At 41.2% G+C, this 25,104-nt stretch overlaps 1 protein-coding gene across 2 annotated transcripts; it reads right to left on the bottom strand.

Annotated features, from left to right (window-relative positions):
• Window positions 1-986: 986 nt before the first annotated feature.
• sema3e (sema domain, immunoglobulin domain (Ig), short basic domain, secreted, (semaphorin) 3E) lies at window positions 987-23,502 on the bottom strand. 2 transcript variants are annotated; one of them, XM_023403977.2, is made up of 17 exons: window positions 22,438-23,502; window positions 11,025-11,185; window positions 10,622-10,681; window positions 10,117-10,236; window positions 8,198-8,291; window positions 7,777-7,893; window positions 7,114-7,256; window positions 6,905-7,019; window positions 6,540-6,609; window positions 6,310-6,454; window positions 5,771-5,996; window positions 5,368-5,459; window positions 4,938-4,979; window positions 4,571-4,737; window positions 4,247-4,317; window positions 3,857-3,978; window positions 987-3,105 (listed from the first exon to the last, which is right to left on the bottom strand). In XM_023403977.2, exons 1-17 carry the CDS (start codon window positions 22,553-22,555, stop codon window positions 2,605-2,607), a joined length of 2,364 nt encoding a protein of 787 aa, XP_023259745.1. In that variant the 5' UTR covers window positions 22,556-23,502; the 3' UTR covers window positions 987-2,604. The 2 variants fall into 2 exon arrangements, with proteins under 2 accessions (XP_023259745.1, XP_023259747.1); XM_023403979.2 differs by having other exon boundaries at window positions 4,247-4,314.
• Window positions 23,503-25,104: the final 1,602 nt, after the last annotated feature.

Here is a 25,104-nt window from a genome sequence, read left to right as displayed (position 1 = left end):
TCAGACCAAAACAAATGCTTCGTTGGCCATAGCCCCCCCATCACATCCTCAGTCAGCAAGATGTCAGGAAGCCCAGTGAAAGTGGCCACCAAACACACAACAAGAAGCACAATAGAATCAAGATACCCTGTTACAATCTAGCCACAACCATTAGCCAGAGCTAGCACTGCTGTGATATCCTCAAGGGCGATGCTGACAGTTAGCCAGTTAGTGATAGCAACATTTGCTGAACACATTTATAATATTCCTAACCTCAAGTTAGCTAATGGTATCATGTAGACGGTCAGTAATGACATGTAACATCATGTAGCCAACAAATTACTTTCTGGACGTTTCACCAGCCAACCAGGATTTGACGAGGTAGCCCATTCGAAAACATAGTTTCTTCAGTGGAGGAAATTCTGGAAGGGGGCTTTCACCTTAATTCTGCGTACTGTGCCATCTCTTGTGTGGGCAGTGCCTGTGGTTTTAGAAACATGGGGACACACACACATATGTGCACTAACATGAACCAAAAAAAAACAAAGAACAGAGAAACTTAGATTTCAACACACACAGAAGGGGTGTGACTTTGTTCTCTGCTCAGGACGCCATTACTCCACTATATCTTTACGTAGAAAATAGTAATGTTACCTGTATTTCGCCACAACTTGAGGAAAAGCATATTGTTTATTTACCTGTTGAAATGAAAAAAGAGTATTACATAATTATGATTATAACATCTCAATTCATATAGTTTTATTTATGTGACTATTGCATGTGTGTATCTCTACCCAGGGCTTAAAGTAAAAAAAAAAAATCCTGAGCCTGAAATGTTTTTTCTTTTCTACCTCTTTCTTTCCACTTTGACTCACTCTCTTTAAATGCAGTGTGTGTGTTTGTGTGTGTGTGTGTGTGTGCGCGTATGTGTGTGTGTGCACGCTTGTAAAGAGTAGCTATATTTTGCCATTATTGATAGCCAAACCACAGAGGTGACACCAGGGAAGGATGGTCCATATTTTTTTAATGGCATGTGTATTTATAAGAGGTGTAGCAAGCACAACAAGTCAATCCAAGCCTTTTGACTTGAATAATATTCAAGGATAGGGATGAGTGACGATGTAAGGCCTTGACAAAGACTGAGCAATTGTTTTCACCAGATTATGAATACAATAAAGTCAAGAGGGTCAAAACTATAAAGTGACAAAAGTAAGAGATAAATAAGGCACAACATAACAAAAGTACACAATCCTCCAGACTGCATTATTAGCATAACCACCACAATGCATTTCATTGCACCACCAGATTGTTTGATGTTTCTGTCATCTCAAGATTAACTGTATATTCATAAGGCTGAATCATCAGTTTTGCTAATGATGTGCTTAGATGGTCACCCTAACATTTACTTATCCTTTTCCTTCTGAGGGAAAAGTGGTGTTCTACATTACTGTTCGTGGTGGTCATCTGCAACGCTGCTGCAGACAAACAAAAGGGGGTGAGAATGACGGGGGAGTAAGGGGTGACAGAGGGAGGAAAGGATGAAAAGTAAGAGAAAGAGGGAAAGGGAGAGAGGAGGGAAGAGACAGCACTGAAGGATGAATTTCTGAATACAGTTATAGTTACCAGATATGCACACTAAGACCACCCTGAATTATAGATACAAATATACAGATATAGATACAATACACAATTCACACAGTACTGCTCGTACATTTGATCACAATTTTAGATGTAAATGTGGACACTTACAATAACAATTATATCCACTGATAGGACCACTTTCATCTACTGTAACAGGTTTTACAAGTGCTTAAATAGTAATTATTTTCATTGAAGGCATAATTATAATTAAAACATGCCTCAGATATCCATAATAGTGGAATGGCAACATCTTACCGTATGCATAGTGGCCATAACCACACACACACCACAGCCATGACCACATTGTAATCATATTAACAGTATCATAAAGCTAAAAGCATTTTTCACTGTACAAAAACAACACTATATTTTCCAGTTTATGACATCTAAACAACTACAGAACTCAGTAGAAACCAAGAAAATAAGTTATCATAGTACCAAAAAAAGATAAGAAGGCTGTTACTTTTAACATAGTTGTTTTCTCTCACAATAGATACAGTAAGAGTTTGTCATATTTAGCAATTGAATGAGAGGTTGAGCAGAGGTTTGGTGGAGCAGTCGCTGTGTGCGTTTGGATTGACAGCTGGGTTGGGCTGGGTCAGTCCACAGGAGCTGATATATTATGTTCTGTCTCTTTAGATCAGACGCAATGTTGTTTAATCAGTCATCCATCTCTTCCCAGGGCACTGTACTGACACCGACGTTCATAGTATTTACCCAAGGTCTGCACCAGATAGTCAGTTTATACCATGCAAAAAGGCAAAATGTTGCTTTTTAAAATAAGTGGAAACAACACAGTCAAAATGTTGAGTGATAAATGCAGCGACTGTAGCTTGACAGCCTGCTATCGTTGTTTTTTTTCTGTTACTGCTCTTGTTGAAAGCAAAGTGAAAACCTTTTACATGGTGCAAACACTGAGTGAGTCTGACCTTTAGACTGTGTGCGTGCGTGCGTGTGTGTATGCGCAGTCAGTCTCTGTTCTCCTCAGGTGTCCAAGGTGTGCCTGGGCGCTCTATTGGAATTCTCCTCTCCCCTTCCTTTCCCTCTCTTCTCACCACCTGGAGGAACATACCTCCTTTTGGTCTTTTTACGTTTTTTATCAGTGCACCACACTCTCTCACAGTACTCTTCTACTCTCTGGGCATCCCCGTAGCCAATCAGCTGGAGAAACTCCTTGTACCACAGCCTGGAGTGGCGGCCTGGGACTGATGATGGCACCAGAGCCCTGGGGCTGATGCTGGGGCCTGGTGGGGGGCCTATGGAGGAGTGGCATGGAGCTGCAGCCTTCTCTCCCTCGTCATCATTAGCCCTGTGGATCGCTGACTGGACCCTCTCCCCTCTGAGCACGTGTAGAGTGATACGTAATAATGTGTTCACGTATCCATGTTCCACAGTCTGGCACACGTATACGCCGGCGTCTGAGCTTCTCACACGTAAGAACAGCAGCCCGTGGGAGGTCATGATAACCCGCTCATCACCTCGAACCTACATGAAGAAAAAAAAAACAAACAAGAAAAAAAAAAAGTAATTGATGTAGCCATTATTCAAGTCTAGTGATTCAGGCAGCTGCTGCATTAGCTCTTTTCTCAAGACAAATTTTAATTAAAAACCAGCAAAACTAGTAAAGGATAAATTAGGGAGCGCTGGTACTTCAATAGTGCACTCAATACAGCGACTTCTGTATTTAAGGTTCTGTGACCTACACTATATATTCCAGCTTTCTTTTTTGCCTTAGAATATAACGTTTGAATCTAAACATTTAAGATATAAACATTTAAATCTGCTCTGATACATTCAGATGTATTTCCCGAAGTCTAGACAGAGATAAATAGTGTATGTGGCGTTGAGTGCGATGGAGGGGAATGGAATTTTGTTTCTCGTGCTCGACAAATTGAAAAATTGAAACAATGTCCCGATTTCTCACAAAAATTCACAGGTGTCACTACGTAAATGTTCATTTTCGTTGTTTTGAGCACCACAAATGAAATTCAGCTTAGTCTCAGTCAAACCAACACTGTCTGCATGGCTAAATTACTTAAATGACTATAAGGGTAAGAGGAAAAATATGTTTTTGGAAACAGAGAATACAATAGGAGTTATGTGATCATGTGAAATATGATCTGCTACTTTTCTTTTTTTGGTGTATTGAATCTTTTCATATCTGTTTGTAGCACAATATATGTTAAGTGTGTTTACATTTGTATTTGTTTCACATATACAGGTGTATCAAACTCACCTCGTGTTTTTCTTCTTCCTGAAAGAACCAGAGGACTTTGGCCTGAAGTGATCGAGGGACACACTCCAGTAAGGTGCTGTTACTCTCAACACTGTACACCAACCTCTCCTCAGATCCTTCATCTATATACACACACACACACAATAAAAGATAGTGAGGCAAGAGACATGGCAAGGAACTGCCGTGACCTTATATTAGTTCACAACGTACATTGCATTGTGCTATTGCAATGACACATGAAGAGTTTGTATTTTTTTCATATTGAGTCTAATGCTTCTGAAGAATAGCATCATTTCTGGACAATTTTTTGTGAAATACACACAAGCATGCACACACACACACACACACACACACACACACACACACATCACAGTCATTTTATACACTAACCATCAATTTGCAGCCCATTGCACAGCTGGACGGCGTTGCCATGGCGAATATCCTGCCGCCTGAATCGTCTGCTGAGATGGGAGAGAGGGAAGCAGAGAGACAGCAATTTTGAACATGTGATGAAAGTGCGAGAGATGAGAAAAAAAGAGGAAAGGAGGTGATCAGTGCATACTGATAGGCAATACATAACACCTGGGAGTCATGTCTCTCAGTGCCTGTGATAATGACTTAGTAAACCAGCCTCAGAGCACTGTGAACCACTAAGGGTGTGAACAGCTGATTATCACACACACATACTTTTGCAGGATAAAATAAACCTGTTACCTCTTGGTGTAGACTCCGGCAGGGTAGTATCTGGAGCAGGTGAGACCATCCCACGCACAGTAGGGGTCTCTTGCCAGACAACAATCAGCACATTCAGAGCCATAGAGGTCACACTGATGCAGTCTGACCTGGGCCACACCTACTTCCGACCCAACATAGAGCTGTTGCTGTGGACCCCCCCGAGGAAAAAACATATATATAAAGATAAAAATAGAGAGATATACACTCAGTTGTCAGCCACAAGTAGGCTACAGTACATCTAAATTATGTGAATACAAAGTAATGCAGTGTGTTGCGATGTTATCCTCTTGTGGCTAAACAACAGAATTGCAGGAATGAATATTAGGGATTCAGGTGCTCCTCATACCCGTTTAGGTGATATAATGATCTCTCTTATTGGTGCTGACACCTGGAAATAGGAAAGATTTTTATATTATTAAAAAATGAAGTTGAATCAGTGGTTCATCATATCCTGAAAGAATAAAGTTCTTTGTCACTGGAGGCTTCCCGTCATGCTTCTATCCATCCCAAATCAGTTTTTAATTAAAATGCAGCCACTGCTTGCAGACTAGTTCTCAAATGTAACTGATCTAAGTAGAATTGATTATGTTCAGATCATTCTGAAGATTTCTCTGCAGGCTGGCTGCACAATCATACTTGTGTCCCTCTGATGATTGAAAGGAAAAAAATTCAGAAAGAAAGCAGTAATGGATCTGATATGCATGCAATAAAATGGAGAATTTGCATGGTTCCAAAGTCTACTTTGCTTTCACAATTTGTATCTAAAAATAAAGTACCTTGAATACTTGCAGTTCTTCCAGCAGCACCTCCTCCATAGTGTCTGTGTCTTTGTTGTAGATGGTGATAACTTTCAACACCACTGAGTCATCTAATGAAAAGGAGGCATTAATGTTACACTGTTCCTTTTGACAAAAGTGTGAGAGATAATGCCATAAAGTTATTTATTTACACAAATGTAAAATTTCAGGTTCCTTAATCTTTCACTAATATACTCTACCATTTAATATATGACTATATGCTATTAGAATGTCATGTCAAATGTGTCTGTGCACCCAAATGTTCAGAGTTTCTCCTGTTTATCTCTCATTTTGCAAATAGTAACATGCATATTTTGAATTATACATGGCATTCTGGATTAAGAACAATATGTACTGTGTTCATTCTTCACAGTGTGTATACCAGTGCCGATGTACAGAACATTGTAGTGTCCATCCTGAGCTTGGACTCTGTCCACAGCGATCTGGGTCAGCTTTCTCCTGCCCGGCTCTGTCTGCAGCAGGACAGGTCTACGGTGCTGGGGAAGGACTGGACGATACATCACAGGATGAGAACGCACAAACCGCAAAACCTCATCCGGAAACTCCTTAGAGCTGGAGAAGCCACCACCATTCACTTTACTGGCACACTGTTAAAGAGAGAGAAAAGGAAAGGAGCAAGGAAAGAGACAGAAGAGGGCCATTAATTGTGCCGGCACTAGACAAAAAAAAAAAAAAGCTGACATGCTTTAGTCTGGCGCAGAGTGTCCCTGCATGACCTGCTGAGGTAGCTACAACAGTGCTGACATTCACCAGAGCTGTCCGACATGCTCTCAACACTGTCCCTCTCAGAGGACGTCTGTCATGGACACAGACTTGTGGAGAGTGCTGTGAATGCATAATGTTGGTGCATCAGGGAATGAAGTCACATAAACATGACTTTATTCAGACTTTAAAACTCACAGATCCAGGTCGGGGGTAGGGGACTCTGTCCTCATAAGGCGTCCAGTGATGCTCAGGTCTCTCTCGGTATGCAAACGGACCATTAAAGGCTGCTCTGATGTCATCCATGTGATAGACACACACAGCATAGCCTTTAAACACCGCACTGCAATAAAAGGTTTTTATTAGCTATTTGATTGATAGCAAAATTGTGACTGTATAATGAAAGACTGATGTCATCCTCCACTCACCTTGTTGTGCTAAAGAGGCCAAAGATTTCAGGGTTTTTCCCATCCTTGTTCTTGAGCACAAACACGTCCTCTGAAACACGAAACATAGTATTTAACCAGCGTTTGTGGGCACGCTACAACTTTGTCACTCTATTATTACTGGCTGTGCATCTTGAGGAAACAATCAGAAGTGTTGAAATGTATTGCTTTACAGCTAAACACTGGTTACCAATACTGCAGGTCAGACTCACAAAAAAAAAAAAGAAAAAGCATAGACTATAGTGACTTTCCAAAGCTTGTGGGATATACTGTATTGTAGATGCTTGACAGCATCTACTATACAGTTTAACAATTAATAAATACAAAATGTGTCCTTGCAGCCGTACCGAGCTCATCAAAGTGTGTATCAATGCCATTTGGTCCAGCCACAGAGCAGATGAGACGAGTTTTCAGGAAGGAGCTCCATCTATTCACCAGCATCCTCTGTCCTCCTTGGTCATTCTGAGAGATGAAGGCAGATATGGATTATGACTGCACTGTCAGTACTTTGGCTGGATTATGCCCAGAAATGTATTTACAGCATCTGCATTCTCACCGCACAGACTCGCCCGACGCGCGTATATACCGCCTTGTTCGCTCCCTCAGCATCCATCTCTCGCTCAGTGAAGAAGAAGTAAACTTTGTCATCATCCCTGTCATCGTTGTCGGGGATAACTGCTGACCCCACAAATTTAGGTTCTGTAGGAAGAAGAATTTGTAACAAAAGGCATTAAAAAAGTAAAAGTGTTAAAAAGTAAGGTAGTGGTAGCGATTAAAGCAAATGCAGGTTTATTGTAGCCTATTTGTTTTATGGTGGGAATTTCTTTAAAAAAAATGTATATTTGGCAAATATATCTCTGTATGTGGACACATTGTAAAAAAGTAAACTAAACAACACGAGTTCATGAATCTTCAGACAGAACCAGTACTAATGAGAACAGTTATATTGCCATCGTGTGGAAGGTATACAGCATCTACATCTTGGCCAGTGACTTATTTTCTAATTTAATATGACAATCAAACTACTATGAAACTATTAGAAACATATGTGGAAAACATTTACACTGTGAATCAGTACATCTCACATGAATAGCATTGCATTTCCTGAACTGTCAAATTATTTAGACATATTTTTAAAAACATAAATGATGTTTGGTAACAGATATCTGTTTGCACTCCCCTGCATTTCAAGGGAGATTTTCCTGTAATGTACACCAACCGTTGAGCTGCTGCCTGTCGTCTCTTTCAGTGCGTGCGTAGGTTTGGTTGTTAAGTCGACACAAAGCGCCATCATTCTCCCAGTAGTCAGTGTACAGGCCAATATACAGCTCTCCTCCTAAATGCCGCACGCACGCGCGCGCACACACACACACACACACACACAAACAAAAACTAAGAATGAATAACAATGAACATATTATCAAAACGGCAACCTTCTTTTTCTGTGATCAAAATATTGACCACAAGATGGCAGTATTGACTGGTTTGAGGTCAACAAAGCAACCCTCCTCATTGTAAAATTAAATGGTATGTATTCATATATATTCAACTGAATGAAAACATACATCACAGTGTAACAGCTGTGCTTTTAGCTCAGCTGATGGTGAGGGGGATGAGTGATTGATTGAGCAGTGTCTTACTGGAGAGTGTGGACGTGCAGGGACTGTTTGGGTCATACGGACAGCGTCCTCTGCCACTTGTAATAGTGTCCTCTTCAACAGCAAATAGCCTGCCCTGAGGACAACAAACGAAAGGCACAGGTGTTATTCACACACAAAACAATGTCGCAAACGCCCATCCAAAGCTCTACCTGTACAAAGGCTTCAACAACATCCAAACAAACCCATGGTGAAAGGGAACGAGAGAGAGAGATAGAGTTCAATTAGAGAGAGGAGAGATCAGAAAGTGATGGATGAGAAGGAGGAAGCAAGATAAATGAGACAAGGAGTGATGGATGACCAAATGAACGACTTGAACATCACCGACTATGCTCTGCTCTTATATCACAGTGAGTTCACTACTTCTGGTTGTCTGATGTTGCTGCCCTGCACAGCAGTTGGCAGAAAGACACACACACACACACACACACACACACACACACACACACACACAGACCTTAACTCCCTATAGGACCACAGTTCATATGCTTTGGGCCACCACGGTGTTTATGATTGTCACTGGCAGATCAAAGAGGATGTCATGTATTGATTTATGAGTGCCCATGGAGCCCTACTGTGCTGTGACTACCGCCTTACGTATAACTGTAACAGAAGTCAGTTTCTGGGTTAAACCCATCCATCATGTAATGTGGTTTATCAAAACCAAACGGAAAAATTGGTAAAATAGGTTGAATCAGTATTACTCCGAAATGTGGACTTTTTATTAAAACGCCTTGGCCCCTGGTGCATAAATATTTGATTTGTTAGTCAGTGGTTGATTTGATGGTTAATGGGTATAGCATTTTCCATCATAGTTGATCATTGTGTAAATATTCTTACAATAAGATTAGGCTCAATGGTAATTGTAGACTAGATGTAATCTACCACAACAATGCCATTTATTTGAGTCAACATCATACAGATATTAGTTAGCTTGAACATAAAGCAAGCAGCCTTAGCTGATCCAGCTTTGCTCACGCCGACCATTCCAAAGATATAACTGATGGTTGAGCATGTTTCATGTTTGGAAGGTGTGACTGCCCTGGTCGACCTACTGGACTAGTTCTGGAATGCAGAGTGAAAACCTTCTCCCCTCCTATATCTAAATACACCCTAGGACTGTTCAGTGTTTGACATCTGGGAGATATGTGTCATGATGTAAAAAAATATGTTAACACTGATGTATGCAGGCCGTTTTGCATGCACATTAGTGAGCATACAAAACAGTCATGTGCATCCAAATCCTCCTCATAGGGGGCTGCCACATACGCACTTGAATTGACCCCAGAGTATGAAGACAGAACATTAGTCTTCCCTGACCTTAGTCTCCCTGCTATAGAAAGCAGCACCTGGCCCGCTCTCCCTGTTTACCTGATCAGTAGTGGTGTCATCTGTTTTTCTAATAGAACTGAGAACCTTGTATCAAACTATTCTCTCCCTCAGAGGAAAATAAAAACTCCACCCTCTCTTGCTCACTTTTCCGTCTCCACCTTGTTGCTAGGAGGATAAACTCAACTACAGTAGCATGTGCTAAGTGTTTACACTGACAGCATAGCGGTCGAAGCTGTACTAACAAGTCCAGAAGATCCTGGCCGAAACATTATCAAAAGAAGGTCCTGGCTATAGCCATCTAAAGGCAGAAAGAGTGTAGAGTAGAGGAGCAAAATGTGAAATCTGACTGACTGTATAACAAAGAAACCTGCAACATTTTCATTGGAGTACTAGTTTTTACTGAGCCAGGGAGATAGCCAGAAAATGTGATGCACCCAAACGAACAAAACTGAAATTAGAAATATCCAGAATAAATGAATAGACCAATAGGAAATGGGAAGCCCTAGAAATACTGCTTGAATATTTAGTTGTTAGATAAACCAAACTCTAATTCTGTCCTTGGGACTCACCTGCCCTGTGTGTCCCAGTCTGACCAGGGCACAGATGGGGTTAAACGCTCCTGTTCCACAGACCAGCAAATGGGTGTGGTTGTACTGCTGCAAGACCTTAATGTAGTTTGCACACTCCGGCTGTTGGAAGAGATACAGAGATGAAGCAGGGGAAAGGTAAAGTGGGGTGGGTGAGTCAGTGGTCGCCAGGGAGGACTGAGGTCATGCAGTGAAAATGGTTTAATGGAAAAATGCCAGGCCTTTACTGCATCATCAATAACACCAATACTTCAGGTTAAACAAAGGTTAATGAGCACAGAGGGATATGTAAATCAAACCATACTGACAGGATCTATCTCTACAATGGATCTGTCTACTTATAGAATAAATAAATTATACAATATATACAAATTCCAAGTCACTGTAATGCACATTATCATCTGGATATTCATGCTTTACCCTTGATAATTAACCTCAGTCATACTACCAATGCCCTAAATATTTGTATGTAAAGGGTGCCCCTTACCTTTTCCCTCCCCTTCATCAAACACTCCTCTATCTGAGCTTCTGTACTGGCCCACTGGATCTGAAAGAAAGTGCAGATACACCCATATTTACAATAGTGCTGTTTCACTCTAAATAAAAAAATAAAAAACAGAAATTGTGAGTCTATGTGTTGAAAATGTGACCCGTATTGGTCAGTATTGACTGCATTTCTCAAATAATCTCACAGGGTTCTTATGCCGCTAATTCAGATTCAAATTCAAAAACTCAGACAAAATACTACTTTATACTGAACACAGACGTCTAAAGACACACAGACACACACACACACACACACTCAGTCTGGCTAACCTCTAGCCCCATGGGTCTAAAAGTTCCATATGTCTCACTTCCTGACAGGCAGGGAGGGTTGAAAACAGGCCTACCTCTCTGTGGTGTGTGTTAACCCGGTCCAGGCTAAGGGAGAACAGAATATTCTTGGCTCCAACATAAAGTCTCTCGTGGCCCTCATCCAGCAGCATGGTCTGGGGCTGAAGAGACGCTCCATGTCCCTGGAACACCCATGTCCTGTTAAGCTGCCAGAGCTCTGCAGAGACAACACACACACACACACACACACACACAGATAAGACAAAAAAAATATAGCAACACAACAGAAGCTTGCAGTTTAGCTAGGACTCGTCAGCTACCTAAATATAGATAGATAGCGATATTTAGAGATAGATAGATAGATAGATAGATAGATAGATAGATAGATAGATAGATAGATAGATAGATAGATAGATAGATAGATAGATAGATAGATAGATAGATAGATAGATAAATATGATTTTCATTGTGCATGTGGATTCTCCATTTTGCTTCTTGCCTGCACCAACCAGCAAGATCAAATTTACCAAACCCCTCCCTCAAGGGATTTCTAACTGCTCCAGTAACGTATGTCTGCATCCCAATTGCTCCCATGGCCAAGGGCACATTGCAGCATGTGTTTCTGATTCATAGCTTCCTCAAGAGAATGGCAGAGAGCAACAGCAGGGTTATCTTTCCATCCATCTCCCCCTCCTTTGTGGCACGAGCCTATGCCTCCTCTCACCCAATTCAGCTATGCTTGCATGTGTCATTGGTTGGATCACAGATCGACAATGCATCTTGTTTTTATCACCACTAAAATTTTTATCACCACAAATTTCACGACCTCCCAGGTATGTACCAATAAATTATTTTAAGGTCTGCTGCTAACCATTGACACACTTCAACTGAGAGGACACTTTGGCAAACATAAAGGCACTTAGCAGAAACATGGAAGTAGAAGGATATGATTCCTGGGAAAGATGTTCTGATTAAAGGGAGGCGCTTTTGATGTGGACAGTCCGGCTCATGGTCTCTTTTACTGGGATGCAGTTTTATCTGAGAGGAAACGGAACCGATCTCTTTATCAGTCATTAGTTTGAGATCAGTTGCCACTCCCTGTCAGTCTTGCTTTAGGTAATTTGAAATCCTACTTTCAAAAGGAAGCAGTGGACCGTGAAAGACATGTCATTAAATATAAACACACACTCATCAGAACAACCACAGATCTTGGAAAATATCTTCTTCAAATTCACAGCAGAATCCCAGATAATTTGCATGCACATATACATGCATGTGCAAACACACCCTGTTTCATCTAGCTGACTGAACCTGACAGGCTGCTCCTCTATACCTGCTCTCTGTTAGAGCAAGGTTGAGAGTGAAGGATTTAATCTAGGTGCAGAAACCCCAAAGGTGTGCACTTCCTCTGGGTTGCACTGGCCTTAAAAACCTTTTTGTGAACACATGACCGGGGTGGACCGGGTGTCCTTGTAAAAGAAGAAAGAGGGATCTGGTGTGTGTTAGCAGGGCTTTTGAAACATCAGAGAGTTTCAAGCAAACAAGCCAGGGTTCGTGATAAAATTTATAGCACTAGCACTACTAAATTCCCTTTAAATTAATAGAAGAAAGGAAAACTGACTACCATCAGCACTACACACATGGCTGTAATACTATATGCCATCCTTTCAACTACCTCAAATAATGCTGAGGTGTCTCTACATGCTAGGGTTGCAGGGGGTAATTGTAAGGTTTGTTTTTCTAGCATCTGTATATTTTTAGTGATACTTGATCTCCCAGATAGATAGTGAGAGTGTTTATCCCATTTTCCTAGATTACTCATAGCAATAGCATACATTCTGTGGAAGGTTTTATTTGTTTAAAATGGGATTAGGTATCCACAGAGGAGTGGGTGACTGTGTACATTATGTTGCCATTAAGATTTCTACGTTGGAGACAAGCGGCTGTTTGTTTGAGCAGCGTTAGATCTCGGGTGGTTGGGTGGCAGAGACAGAGGGGATGTGGCAGTGGTGTTCTGCCAGGGCTCAGACATGCTTCCTGTAATTATCTAATCCACACACTCGACACACTCTCTCTCTCTCTTTCTCTCTCACTCACCACACGCACACTGTCTCTCTACCCTCTATCTCCTCACGGTTCGCTCGAGTTAAGCTGAACTTGGATCAAGAACAGTCCTCTAAAACATTCCACTCTAGCTTTTCTACAAGTGTCAGGCTGGCTCCCAAACAATCAGCTCCTTCTTTATGTGAAGTCAAACATGCTACCACTTACTTAGATGACAGACTTAGACGGCTATTTAAAGTGATCGAGTAAACACTGTTTAAGATGAGCCCTTTTTTTCCATCTACTTTTCACTTGTCTTTTGTAATAATGATGTTGGGCATGGGTAGGTTAGCGATTATTGGCTCTCAGAAATTAACAAAATATTAATATTAAAAAATATCAATATTAAATATTAATATTAAACTTCAATTAATATTAAAGTTATCCTCGGGGCACCAGACTGCACAGGGAAGAACAGTCAATATTGATACAGTCTCAAAATCAATTTGGAACTTTGGAATTAATAATTAATTTAATATCTACAACCAAAAATACCATACCAATAGTAGGTAAAAGTTGAAGGAGTGGGAGTTGTGCGGAGTAGAGGTTGGCACCATCCACTCTTGAACAACATTTAATACACCAGCAGGTATACTCAAAGGCATTCATTTGCAATATCACAAAAGTAAAACACACGATTTTCATTTAGTGAATTGTATTATAAACAGGTGTGTGTGTGTGTGTGTGTGTGTGTGTGTGTGTGTGTGTGTGTGTGTGTGTGTGTGGGGTGGTTGGTTCAAAATGGCTCCTGGGACCATGTGCAATGTGGGGTAGGGAGAATGTGTTTCTTTAAGGCCAATTCATGTAGACTAAAGGAAGGTATAGCTGCATGCAAGACCTACTCCTGGATGTGCTACAGGTATGTGCGTAAAATATATATCAACTTAACGGTACGGCTAACCAACATTCTTAGCAGACATCAATAAAGTTTGGTGGATAAATTAACCAAATCAATATATGTACAATGGCAAAGGTTAAACAGTCCTCTGCTAAGCCGTGCTCTACTATGCTATGCTAGGTTAGGTTCAGTCAGTGTTAACCAGTCCATGGAAAAAGAGAGGTTATTTACTTTGTAAAGCCGAGTATGCTGCAGGCTTGTACGACTTCCTGGTGGAGTGCATGCCTGTCTGGCTTCTGTGTCTCTGAAGAGGTCACTGGTTGCCCTTTTGTTCTCCTTAGTGTTAGTTGTTCAATTCTAACTCTGCTCTGTGGCTTCTGTTGTTTGTAAAAAATCAGCTGGCAGCCGGCGCTAAGCTAAACTTGTTCACTCCTGACTAAGATCACTGCTGTTGAGAAAGAGTGCAGTGCAGCAGCAGAGAAGCCTGTTGTTTAACTCAGTTGAAATGACTCTCTTTTGTCTTTAGAACAAAAGAACATGTGGTCTCCACGCTTGGAATGGACTGAGGCCCAACAATGATGATGATGATGTGAGCTGATTTATGTGGACAGATGTGTAGAACAAGATGCATAGACACACACAAACTCTCTTGCACTGTTACACACAAATACAGATACATTTCATGGTATAATTGTGTTTACATATGTGGAATTGCACATATGATATTCTAAATCTATCATGTTCAAGTCTGAACTTGAATGTTTCCATGCCATGCTCATTTGATTAAACAAAAGGAGGAAACTGTAACCGTAGCCACCATTCTAACCATGAGAAAGACAGAGAAAGAAAGAAAGATAAAAAAAGAAGCTCTTCTCTCCCCACCAGTAAACAAATGCAAGTGATAAGAAACTATAATCAGGTTTATAATAAAAGAAGGCGTTGATTAATCCACTTAATTACACACACTTACAAAGTGACTATAAAACGCAATTGGTGGTTGACACACTGAGAGATGCCTCAGAGTGCACAACGCTGTTTAAAAGGTTTCTCCTCTGTCATTATGTTCGCCAGACACATGCAGCCACCACTCAGACTGAGGAAGGGAAAAAGGGGATTTCTGCATTTCCCCTTCTCCCCCCTGCCCCCCTCCTCCTCTCCAAGTTTTTCTCCCCATCTGCAGCAAAAGAGGACTCCTTGGCCGTCAGCTATAAGGAGCCGAGAGAAGGAGGAGGGTGTTTCTCCATCAGCAACTGAGCCAGGGAGACACATGGCCCTACTGTGATCCCACTTCAAATGGAAAACACAGAGAAAAAGGACTCCCCGGAGACAGACACTTTCATCGGCTGTCTGAGGAGTGCTGAGAGATGCCTGAGAAGATTTGGTGGAGTGAAATCAAAATAAACTTTGTGATCTCCTCTTTATCCATGTATAGAAACACTGTTTTCCTGCACCAGGGAAAACAATATGTGTTTATTCGTGCGGGTCTGTGTGTGTGCAGTTGCAACCTACTTTTCATTATAGGTCTCCTAACAGCATGGGGAGAAATATTCATGTTTAGTCAAAGAAAACTGAGATAAACGCACCTAGGAGATCATTATAAAAAATATTCCCTAGGAAACTTAAAAACACAAATTAAATTTGCTATCATAATTTGATCTATTGCCAGCTCTAAGCACACATTTTATGCCAAAAATTACATTTGGTAGGCGGTCTCATAGTTCCAGAGGAATAAGCCTACGTTTACTTGTTGAGTAATGGGATTTACGCTGGCACAAAAAGAAAGAGATTTATTGGACTGAGCCGGAGTTAAAGAGGACGAATAAGAATAAGGAGGGAGTCTGTTCTCCTTATGCTGTTGAGGCTGTGGTGAGACTGTGGAGCTCTTGGGGGTGGGGTCAGGAGCTGGAGAACTGGGGTGTTATGCCATTATCAGTATTTGGCCTTGTGTTTCTGAGTCCCCTTGTGTGAAAGGGTAATGATGTCACTCCGCAAAATGAAAGCCACATGGAGTTTTCTGAGGAGGAAGAGAGAGAGGAAGCAAAGTGTGTTTCTCTGTAATAATGGCAGGGAGCAAGTCTTTAACCTGATTGATGTAGGCGAATCCCTGTCAACTGACAGTTCATGTTGTTGATGGCCCGAACAGACGTATAGCTCTTCATCAGAAATTTTAGGCATTCATATACAGTACGTGTCATCTTTCATGCCTTCTAAATATATGAGCATGCTGGATTTGACTGATATTTAATCAAAGTTTATCCCCATCAGTTCGAAACTATGCTGCCACGTCCATACATGTGCACAGTGGCTTGCTGCAAGGCAAGCAGTGCTGACCAGTTAAAGCTAAAAATAAATGGACTTCAATTAGAACGATGTCAACCGAAGAACTGCCGAAGTGGAAGTGATATTTCTCCTTACGTGTCAGAACAGCTTTCTGTCTCATTAAAGATCTGATATTACCTGTTCGCATTCATCTTGTAATTTACTGCTCTCTTGTGGCTGCAATAGGCTGTTGACTCTGGATGCTAGGTTGAGTACCAAGCGCTGCATCTATCATTTCCATCATTTTCAAACATCCAAAAAATGCTGCTCCGATGACCTGAGACATGGGAGATCATGTACCGTAGACAAAGGCTGGGGCTTGTCAAGCATAGAAGGAGCAGCATTTTTTGGATGTTTGTGCATGTGTGGATAATCCTGGGATCTTTGATGGGTGATTAGCTATAGAGTGCTGCAGGGACCTATTTTTGTCGGCCAATCTGGAAGTTAGCATCACCCTCGTTCCTTCAACAAAAACCCAAGGTGATTTTTCCATTGTGACAAACAAAAGGTTATACTTACCAATTTTGTTCAGCAAGGTAGTCTTCACAAATGAAAATCACTTTTATGATTTTTGAAGCCTAAATACAATCGCACCAAAGTCTCATGACTTCAGTGTCTCCTCTGCAAAACTTCCAACTTGTAATTTGATGTAGAACGCTGCTGCTTCCTCCTCTCTAACAAAAGTTAGTGATAGTGTGCAATAGAGCAAGTATAAACACAATGAAGCTGTAAAGGTGGACTTGTGAGTAGATCGGCTGTCGTGTTTGGTGTGATGGCGTTGAATGTCCCAGATAACCTCTGCAACTGCCTTTTTCAAGACGTAGAAAAGCTTAAAAAAAACCCAAATGGGGTAAAGGCTACAATGACTTGTTTTCACCACAGGCCTTATTTCAAGCATCTAGCCAAAAACCCATCGACTGTGGTACAAGGGAACAAGCAGTGCTGAAATGCTAACTTAAAGTATTTCCAAGTTGTAGGACTCATTCCTGCTGCACGCTCTAGCTAACTACCAAGTGGCAACCAGATCAGTCTGCTTTTTAAACTGCCCTTGACTTAGCTCTTTTGAGATTAGTTATGTCTAGACTTGTTGTTTCATATTTATTCAATTTACATCTGTCTGCTTTTTAGTTATAAAATGAATATCTTTTCTTTGCTGTACATCAAAGTGCAGGGTTCTCTGTGCAATATTTGCAATAAGTTTGAGAAGTTTGTGACAGCAGTCATGAGGCAGTAAAATGCAGTGTGGAGTGTGTCATTGTCATTTAATGGTGAATATTTTGTGGTTTACCATGGAAGTGAGTTTTTTTTTTTAGATATTAGTCTGCTGTACTGCACATTTGATATGTTTACTGTCAGTTCAAATGAATAATTTGCAGTTCAGATCTGCACGCTTTGTTGGCTCTCCGGCTCTGCTTGCCCATCTGTTAAAGTCACCGCACGCCACTGCATTTACATATATGACCTCGGAGCCAAAATGAATTAGTTATTGATGTGGCTTACTGCATGTCAATGCATAGCATATGTCAAAAGACCAATAAACTGATTTTCATATGCACCGTCATTTGCATGGAATATCTAAAATAACTTTAGCACAGAAAAAGTATGCTTAAGAACACATACAACAAACCTAAACTTGAATATAGTTGTATATTTGTTGGTAGAGTTATTCCATTTATTTCCTCTCAAAATATATTTGCAGTTGAACGGTTCTCCTCTCAATATATTCTCTGTCCCCTGCAAGTGTCTTGAAGCGCTCACTGCACTTTGTCATCCGTCATCCACTTTTTTTCCCCACTGCAATATCATAGCAACACACTCTCTGTGGATTCAAACAATCTTTGTTCTTTCTCTCCTTTTCCCATGTCACAAACTTAACTCATCTCCTCTCCCTGGTCCCTTCACCAGGAAAAGGTCAGAAAGGATATTAGACTTTCACCAGCTGCCTTCCCCTCTAGACATCTCATTAATGAACTGGAGAGCACACACATAACACAATGGGAGAGAAAAGGGACGCTGAGATGTACACAGACAAAATGAGAAAGTGGGAGAGAGAGCGAGAGAGAGAGGGAGAGGTGAGTGCAGAGGGGAGGGAAGGGGTTTGAAAAAATATTGTTTTTCCTTTGCTGACCTAAAGGTGTGATTTATCTAATCATCACCATACCCTCTGTTTTCCAGTGGTTTGATATAAGGTCTATTACTGCCCTATGGCCATGATCCAATGTGGTAAATGTTAATTACAGGTCTCTGCACATGTAGGCGGAAGAAAGTTAATGGGACTCCTCACTTCACACATTAGCTTTAAATAGGAAAAATAAAAAAAATTGAAAAAAATGAAAAAAATCCCCCTGTCATTAATTTCAGGCAGGCACAACTTTAGGCCATACTGGTATTCCCCGTCTCCCCCTTAGAACAAAGTCACCTACAGTCACATCATTTCAAGGTTGTAAAATGAAGAGAAAGCTTTTTCTTGTCTGGAGAGGAAGGTCTAAAATTACAGCTCAAAGGGGGGTTTCATACGGCAGTAATTGCTACCTGAGTAATCCCTGTATTCACACATGCATGGGCCTCAGCTCCTTTTGCTTAAATGTTACAATTTCACAGTATGTGCTGAAGAAAAGAAGTGTCTAAATAAGGTTTGGCATTGTGCTCACATATATTCTCATTCATTCAGATTTAGAGGAGGATATGTCTCACACATTTACATATATGTATGTGAGCATATTCAGCTCTTACGTCCCTTTTAAATCATCTTTGTGGACATGCATTTATTTATCTAGTATAAGACCACATATATACAGTAACCCCATCAGAACAGCTTAACATCATTTCTCACCTTCTGAGACCTGCTGAAGCAAAATATTTATAGCTCACAAAACCACTACGACTTTTAAGTAAACACAGCCTTTGCAGACCTGACACCTGGTCAATTTAATTATTGTGAAAGGGTGTGAAACTTTTGTTCCAGCTGTTTGCTCTAGCTGCTCTCACGAACGCTTCTATAAAGTCTCTTCTTCACTAAAATCAGACATGCTTTCAGGGGCAGACAAGCTTGTCTGCAATAATAACAAGCCAACTCAAGTCATTTTTCAGGAATGTGTGATACAATTTTTTTTTTGCAAAAGATTTTCCAAGAAAATCTTTTGCAAACAGCAGCAGACTCTCAGATCTACAAAGAACTGAGGTTTTTATAGTGCTGTTTTCATCTCCTTTTTGTACGGGGGATGCGCATTGCCAGAGCGGTTCTGGACAGGTATCTATTATGTGGGTGGAGTGAAATTTTAAGCTTCACTAAACCAGGAATGTGTTATCCTGATTTTGCCCAAAAAACACTTCTGAATTGAAATGAATTGACATGACGGAATTAAGAGGAACTGAATGCTCAACACACCCTCGTCTTCAGAAATCGGCACAAAGATGACTAAATTAGCCACCACAGTAAACTATTCGGCAGTGAAGAGTTTTTGGAGGTGACTTTGGATTAGGTCATCACCATTTTGAAAACTGCTGTATCACACTTTCTGCAGCTCAAGCCAAGCATGATGACGGTGCTGTAGAGGCAGCAAAATACGTCTAAGCCTGGCCACCTACCTGCAGCCTGCCATGATGACGACACATTGCTAGCTTCATTAGCAGCAGAAATGATGGTTGTCCTAAGAGAAGAGATCATTTCACTCCACAGGCCTGGAGATCTAAGGGAAGCTGCTGCCAAGAGCCTTGGATGATGCAGATCCAAATCGCATGGTACTGTGTCCAAGGGTATAAAAAAATAGTAGAGAACACACAATATGTTCTCATTTCTGTTCTATAGTGAGCTCATCTCCCTGCAGGGCATTTCTACCTATAATAATCCAGGATTTAAGGAGTTTGATTGGCCCAGAATCCAAGCAATTGAGGTGTATTACCATCTATGTATAGCCTGTGTTTAAGGTCTTTGGAAGTTGTGCAGACAAAGATTACGGTCAGTCCTCTCTATAGACAGCAGAGTCTGTGACTGTAACTCAATACTCCATGCGATTTAGGTAACAACCTTATGGAACGGGAGTTAATTGGGGCATAAGCAAATGAAAGGGTGACTGGGATAAAAGTGAATCAAATGCATTTGGGAAAATCTTCACTGGTCCAGAAGTCTAGACAAGTAGATGAAAGACGGATTGAATGATAATTTCACACTGTGTGTGAGATGTGGCTAACATCAAAGAGATCTATACTGCATGGTAGTAAGGTCGTCCTTGGAACGCATGATAATGTGCCCAAAGGAATTCATTCCCAGAATCCAGGAGAAAGGTGATCTGATATTTTATTGAGACTTTTATTGATCCCACACTTGGTATCAAGTGTGGCATACCAAAGCGGGTTTAAATATATTTCAGTCTTAACTTTTCCTTCCCATTATCAATCTTACCTTCAAAAAGGAAAATCTTGTTTTTCCACCCTGTTTTGATACCAGATGTTATGGTAATATTTTTCTGAGTCCTAAGGGTGAGTAGTTAAAACCACATCGCTCTCCATCTTCCTGAACTGCATCCAAGTCATCGGCGCGCAAAGAATTCACACTATTTCTGTGCATGCGTCGGTCTGTGTGTGTGTGTGTGTGTGTGTGTGTGTGTGTGTGTGTGTGTGTGTGTGGACTTAAGGGTGTGTGCAAAAATCACTGGCAGAGCCCATGAGGCATATATTAAGGCTTAGATGTTTTTCATTCCATAATGATAGGATCCAACTGCAGCCTTTTCACAGCGCTCTGTGCTAGCCAGAACATGTATCAGAAGAGAGAGAGAGCGGGAGTGAGAGAGAGGTGGGATGTCAATCACTGTAGCAGCTTTCCCCTCAGGCAGTTAATGAATTGGGTGATATATGAAAGGCACAATCATAACAGATACTGATGTGGCATTTATGACTAAGTAAATCAACACTGATCTACTCACTTTTGTTGATGTATAAAGTCTTGTCCTTTCCTCCAAGTTTTACTTTCAATTTTTTGTATTTTCTTCTTTTATTTCCATTACCTGTCACTGGAAAACCGTGTTTTACTGTATATTTATTTTTTGACAACTTACTAACAAATTCCACTGTGCAAAAAGAAGAGAAATTCAGTACATATCGTAAAACAACAAACTCTCCTCATGACTGTAAATGATGAACCAGACTTGTCATCTCTCATAACAGACTCACAGCAGCGTATTTATGAGTTATTGACCATCCAAATTCCACACCTATATTCAGCCATGACTAACAGGCTTATGAGGAATTGTCACCTCCTGTTGCTATAGAGATCAAAGCAACTGTGAGAAAAAAAAGGCAGTGTTTACTCAAGAGTTTTATCTACAAAGATAAAACCCTCATTATTGTCAAAGAGATACAAGACAGTCAGTCCGCATACCAGTGCATGCACATCTCACACTCCCACACTCATATAAACAGGCTGACAAACACACACACACACACATACAGTTTTTTCTCTCTAAGACACATACACAGCTTCATCCATTCCCATGCTCAAAAAAAAAAAAAAAAAACCCTTTATCGTTCCGCCACTATGGAATGACAGAAAGCCACATTGTGCATTCTCAGCCACCATGGCCAAGGGGACCAAAACAAACTACAAGGAGGCTCCCTGAGCATCAACAGTGAGTGAAACAAGTATGCACCTCATAAAGTCAGGGCAGAAGCCATCCTCCTTGGATCCAACCCTGCATGGCAACTTTTTATTTCTGTCAGGCTTAAACATAAATCTTCAGTGACTGCCTCATTACATGGTAATGATAACCTGCAGCTTCTTTTTCTCATTCACAGAGGGTGCCGCTTCTTCACTATCTCTACAGAACATATGTCTTCAAGAGAAAATATGCCATAAACTACAAATGTTAAATCTATGTAGATAAGTACAATAACTACTTTCAACTTTTGATTCAGCTAATTTTAGTAGCACTAACAAACATGCTCGCTTGACTGCATGACTACTGCTTAACATTGGGAGTGAAGGTGTTTTAATGTGTGAAGAATTCTGTTCTGTTCCACTTGTGTTATGCTCAGTCTGCATTGACGACTGTCAGCAGGGAATGCCAGTTTCAACTGAGGCTGCACTGACTATTCCAGACAGTTTAACACACCGTGCTGCCTCAACCGAAGTCTGCCTTTACCTTTATAATGGTTCAACACAGTAAAGCATTTGAACTGACAAACAATGCAAGTATTATTTAGGTACTTCTTACCTTTGTGGGAGAGCCGTATCCTTGGGTAGATGCTTTGGGCTGTGTGAGTCGTGCCCAGCAAAACAAGATACAGCAGCATCAGAGTCAGATACACAGTCTGCATGCACTCTGCCATCATCAGTGAAACACTCGCTTCACGCTCATCTACACAGAAAGCATCTAAGTCCGCTCAGCATGAGCAGCAAAGTCAATGAAAAGAGAAAAAAAAAAGTCCACAGGTCTTTGCTCAGTAAGTTCCTGCAAACAGTGTTTAATGAGAGGTAGTCTCAGGAATAACAATCCATCAGGAGTCTACATGAGGGTAACAATCCATTTTCTGATGATCACCACAATGTTGATCAACTAGATGTATCTGTGCAGCTTCTATACAGTCTCTGCTTTCCCCTATAGCCGCCTGCTGAAAGCTGCATCCACCCACTACCTCCGTGGACAGGGTAGTGTTCTGGCTATTATCCTTCCTTGGTCTTAGTAATCAGGGAGAAGTCCAGTTGCTACATTCACGCCGCAGTGCCCACTGCTCTCTGTCCATATGTCAGTACGTCTGTTTGTTTATCTATCTGTCTTTATGCCTAAGCTCAGATCCAGTCTTTCTGACTTGATAAAAGATTTTAAAAAAAATGTAAATAAAAATCAAGTCTATGGATCCCACAAAGGTGTAGGAGCTGCTTGATTAAAAAATAAAATTAAAATTAAAAAACTGCATGTGTTTGTCTGTTCCGGCAGGCAGGCAGGGCTGGAGCTGCTGTACTGTCTCTTCAGGCTGCGTTCCTCCTCTTGGGTCCACTGGAGCCAGTCATTCTCTGGACAGGAGCCCAGGAAAAGGCAGAGTGGGAGAGGGGAGGAGTGGTGAGCCTCGTGCCTGGCGTGAGGTCTCGCTGCACTGAGGAAGAAAGTGAAGCTCTAGCTCCTAACTCTGCTCATGCTGGAACAGTAAGGGAGGGTCCAAAACCTCAGCTCAAACCTCACTGAGTCTGTTAAGATGGTTTCTACCACAGCTACTGATCTGGGCAGAGGCCACCTGGCACTGTGTGTGTGTGTGTGTGTGTGTGTGTGTGTGTGTGTGTGTGTGTGTGTGTGTGTGAGGAAATGCCTCTTGTGAGTGGTTGGTAATGTGGGGAGTGTGTATCAGCTTGACGGGCTGAAAATTGCCTGCTCCTTCCTCTAGATTGTCTTGAGATCTCTTACCCACCTCCCAGGCAGCTGGATTAAGTGCGCTGTGTCTCCCAGGCGGGTTTTGTAAGACTCTCCCTCTAAGAAATACTGCCTCTCATGTCACTCTACAGACCACCCCTCACTTCTCCTCTCCCCTCGCCCTCCTCCTTCACCACACTTCTTTTTGCTCCCACCTCTGCAGCATTAGCATGGACCTCAGCCAAGGATTTCCGCCTCTTAACTCTGACACTTTTTTCATTTTCAATTATTGCCCTCTTTGTGTTTGTCTCCATGTGGATAGTCATTATCACTGTTACCATGGATTTTCATGTACAAGGTTCCTTTCATGGTGATTTTCTCCTCCCTGCCTTTGTAATCACTCCTTCTGTTTATCTGTCTCCCCATCTCTCTCACACACCTCAGTTTTGTAAAACCTAGTTATTAGCTTGTCCTTGTGTCCAGCATTTTCTCCTTTGATGTTTCATACCATGCCTGGCTTTTTTTTTGTCTTTCTTCTTCTTTTTCCTTGCACCAATATTCTTTTTAAATTAATTAGTATCAGCTTCTGTTTCCAGTCGAGTCTTTGTATGTGTACCTGTGTGCAAGTACATTGACTCATGGTGTTGTCATGTTTGTTTAAAATATTCATGTTGAGCTCACTGCGCTGGGTCTGTGCAGTATTTTCTTTTTGTCTCAATGTCTACAGTTTTCTGAATATGAATGCAGCAAACACACACACACACATGACACATTTTCATTATTGAATTTGTTCATATCCCAGAGGAAAGTCCCACAGGCGTCCAGTTACTGGTGCTGGAGCATTGTCCGTCTCCTGTAAAGCTCTGTGAAATACATCTGTCTTTCTCTGTCTCTGTCTCTTTCTCACGGCTGTGTGGTGACACCAACATTAAGTCATGCTGATCCCTATAATATGGAAACATTCCATCAGTCTGCAATGACAAAAAAAAAAAAAGAAGAAGTTTCCTTATGTTGTGCTCAAATCTGTTTCACATGGTATGTATATAAATATATAAAACATTTCTTTTGCAAAACAGGGATTTAATTGGAATGTTACCCTGTGGTAATCTTCATTCATAATTGAGCTCTCTACATTAATTAACAGCGAAAAATAAAACTGCACCAACATCGCAAAATGATACAAAGACAAAGCAAACAAATATAGCAGAATAAACAGGATGAATAAGTAGACGGGGAGACGGAAAGGCGAAAGAGAGAGATATGCACAGCATGAATTTGAGTGTGAATGACGACCCATCCACGAATGGCAAGCCTATGAATTAAAATATATACAGTGATATGGAATTGGAAGCGATTTCATTAGGTTGTAGCAGCTGCACCCCCACCCCCCTCTGCACCACCCTGGGATCTGATGACTCCAACTCCCACATTGCACCTGTTCCCTGCCAGAACAGAAGGACTTTGTGTTTGTGTATGTGTGTGTGTGTGTGTGTGTGTGTGTGTGGAGGTCTCGTAACGTACACTATCTCTGTTATG

This window comes from Seriola lalandi, unplaced genomic scaffold, assembly GCF_002814215.2.
Source record: "Seriola lalandi dorsalis isolate HSWRI2012SDOR001 ecotype SW California unplaced genomic scaffold, Sedor1 jcf7180002054188, whole genome shotgun sequence".
NCBI classification, from domain to species: Eukaryota; Metazoa; Chordata; class Actinopteri; order Carangiformes; family Carangidae; genus Seriola; species Seriola lalandi.
This window is presented reverse-complemented; position numbering and strand designations above follow the sequence as displayed.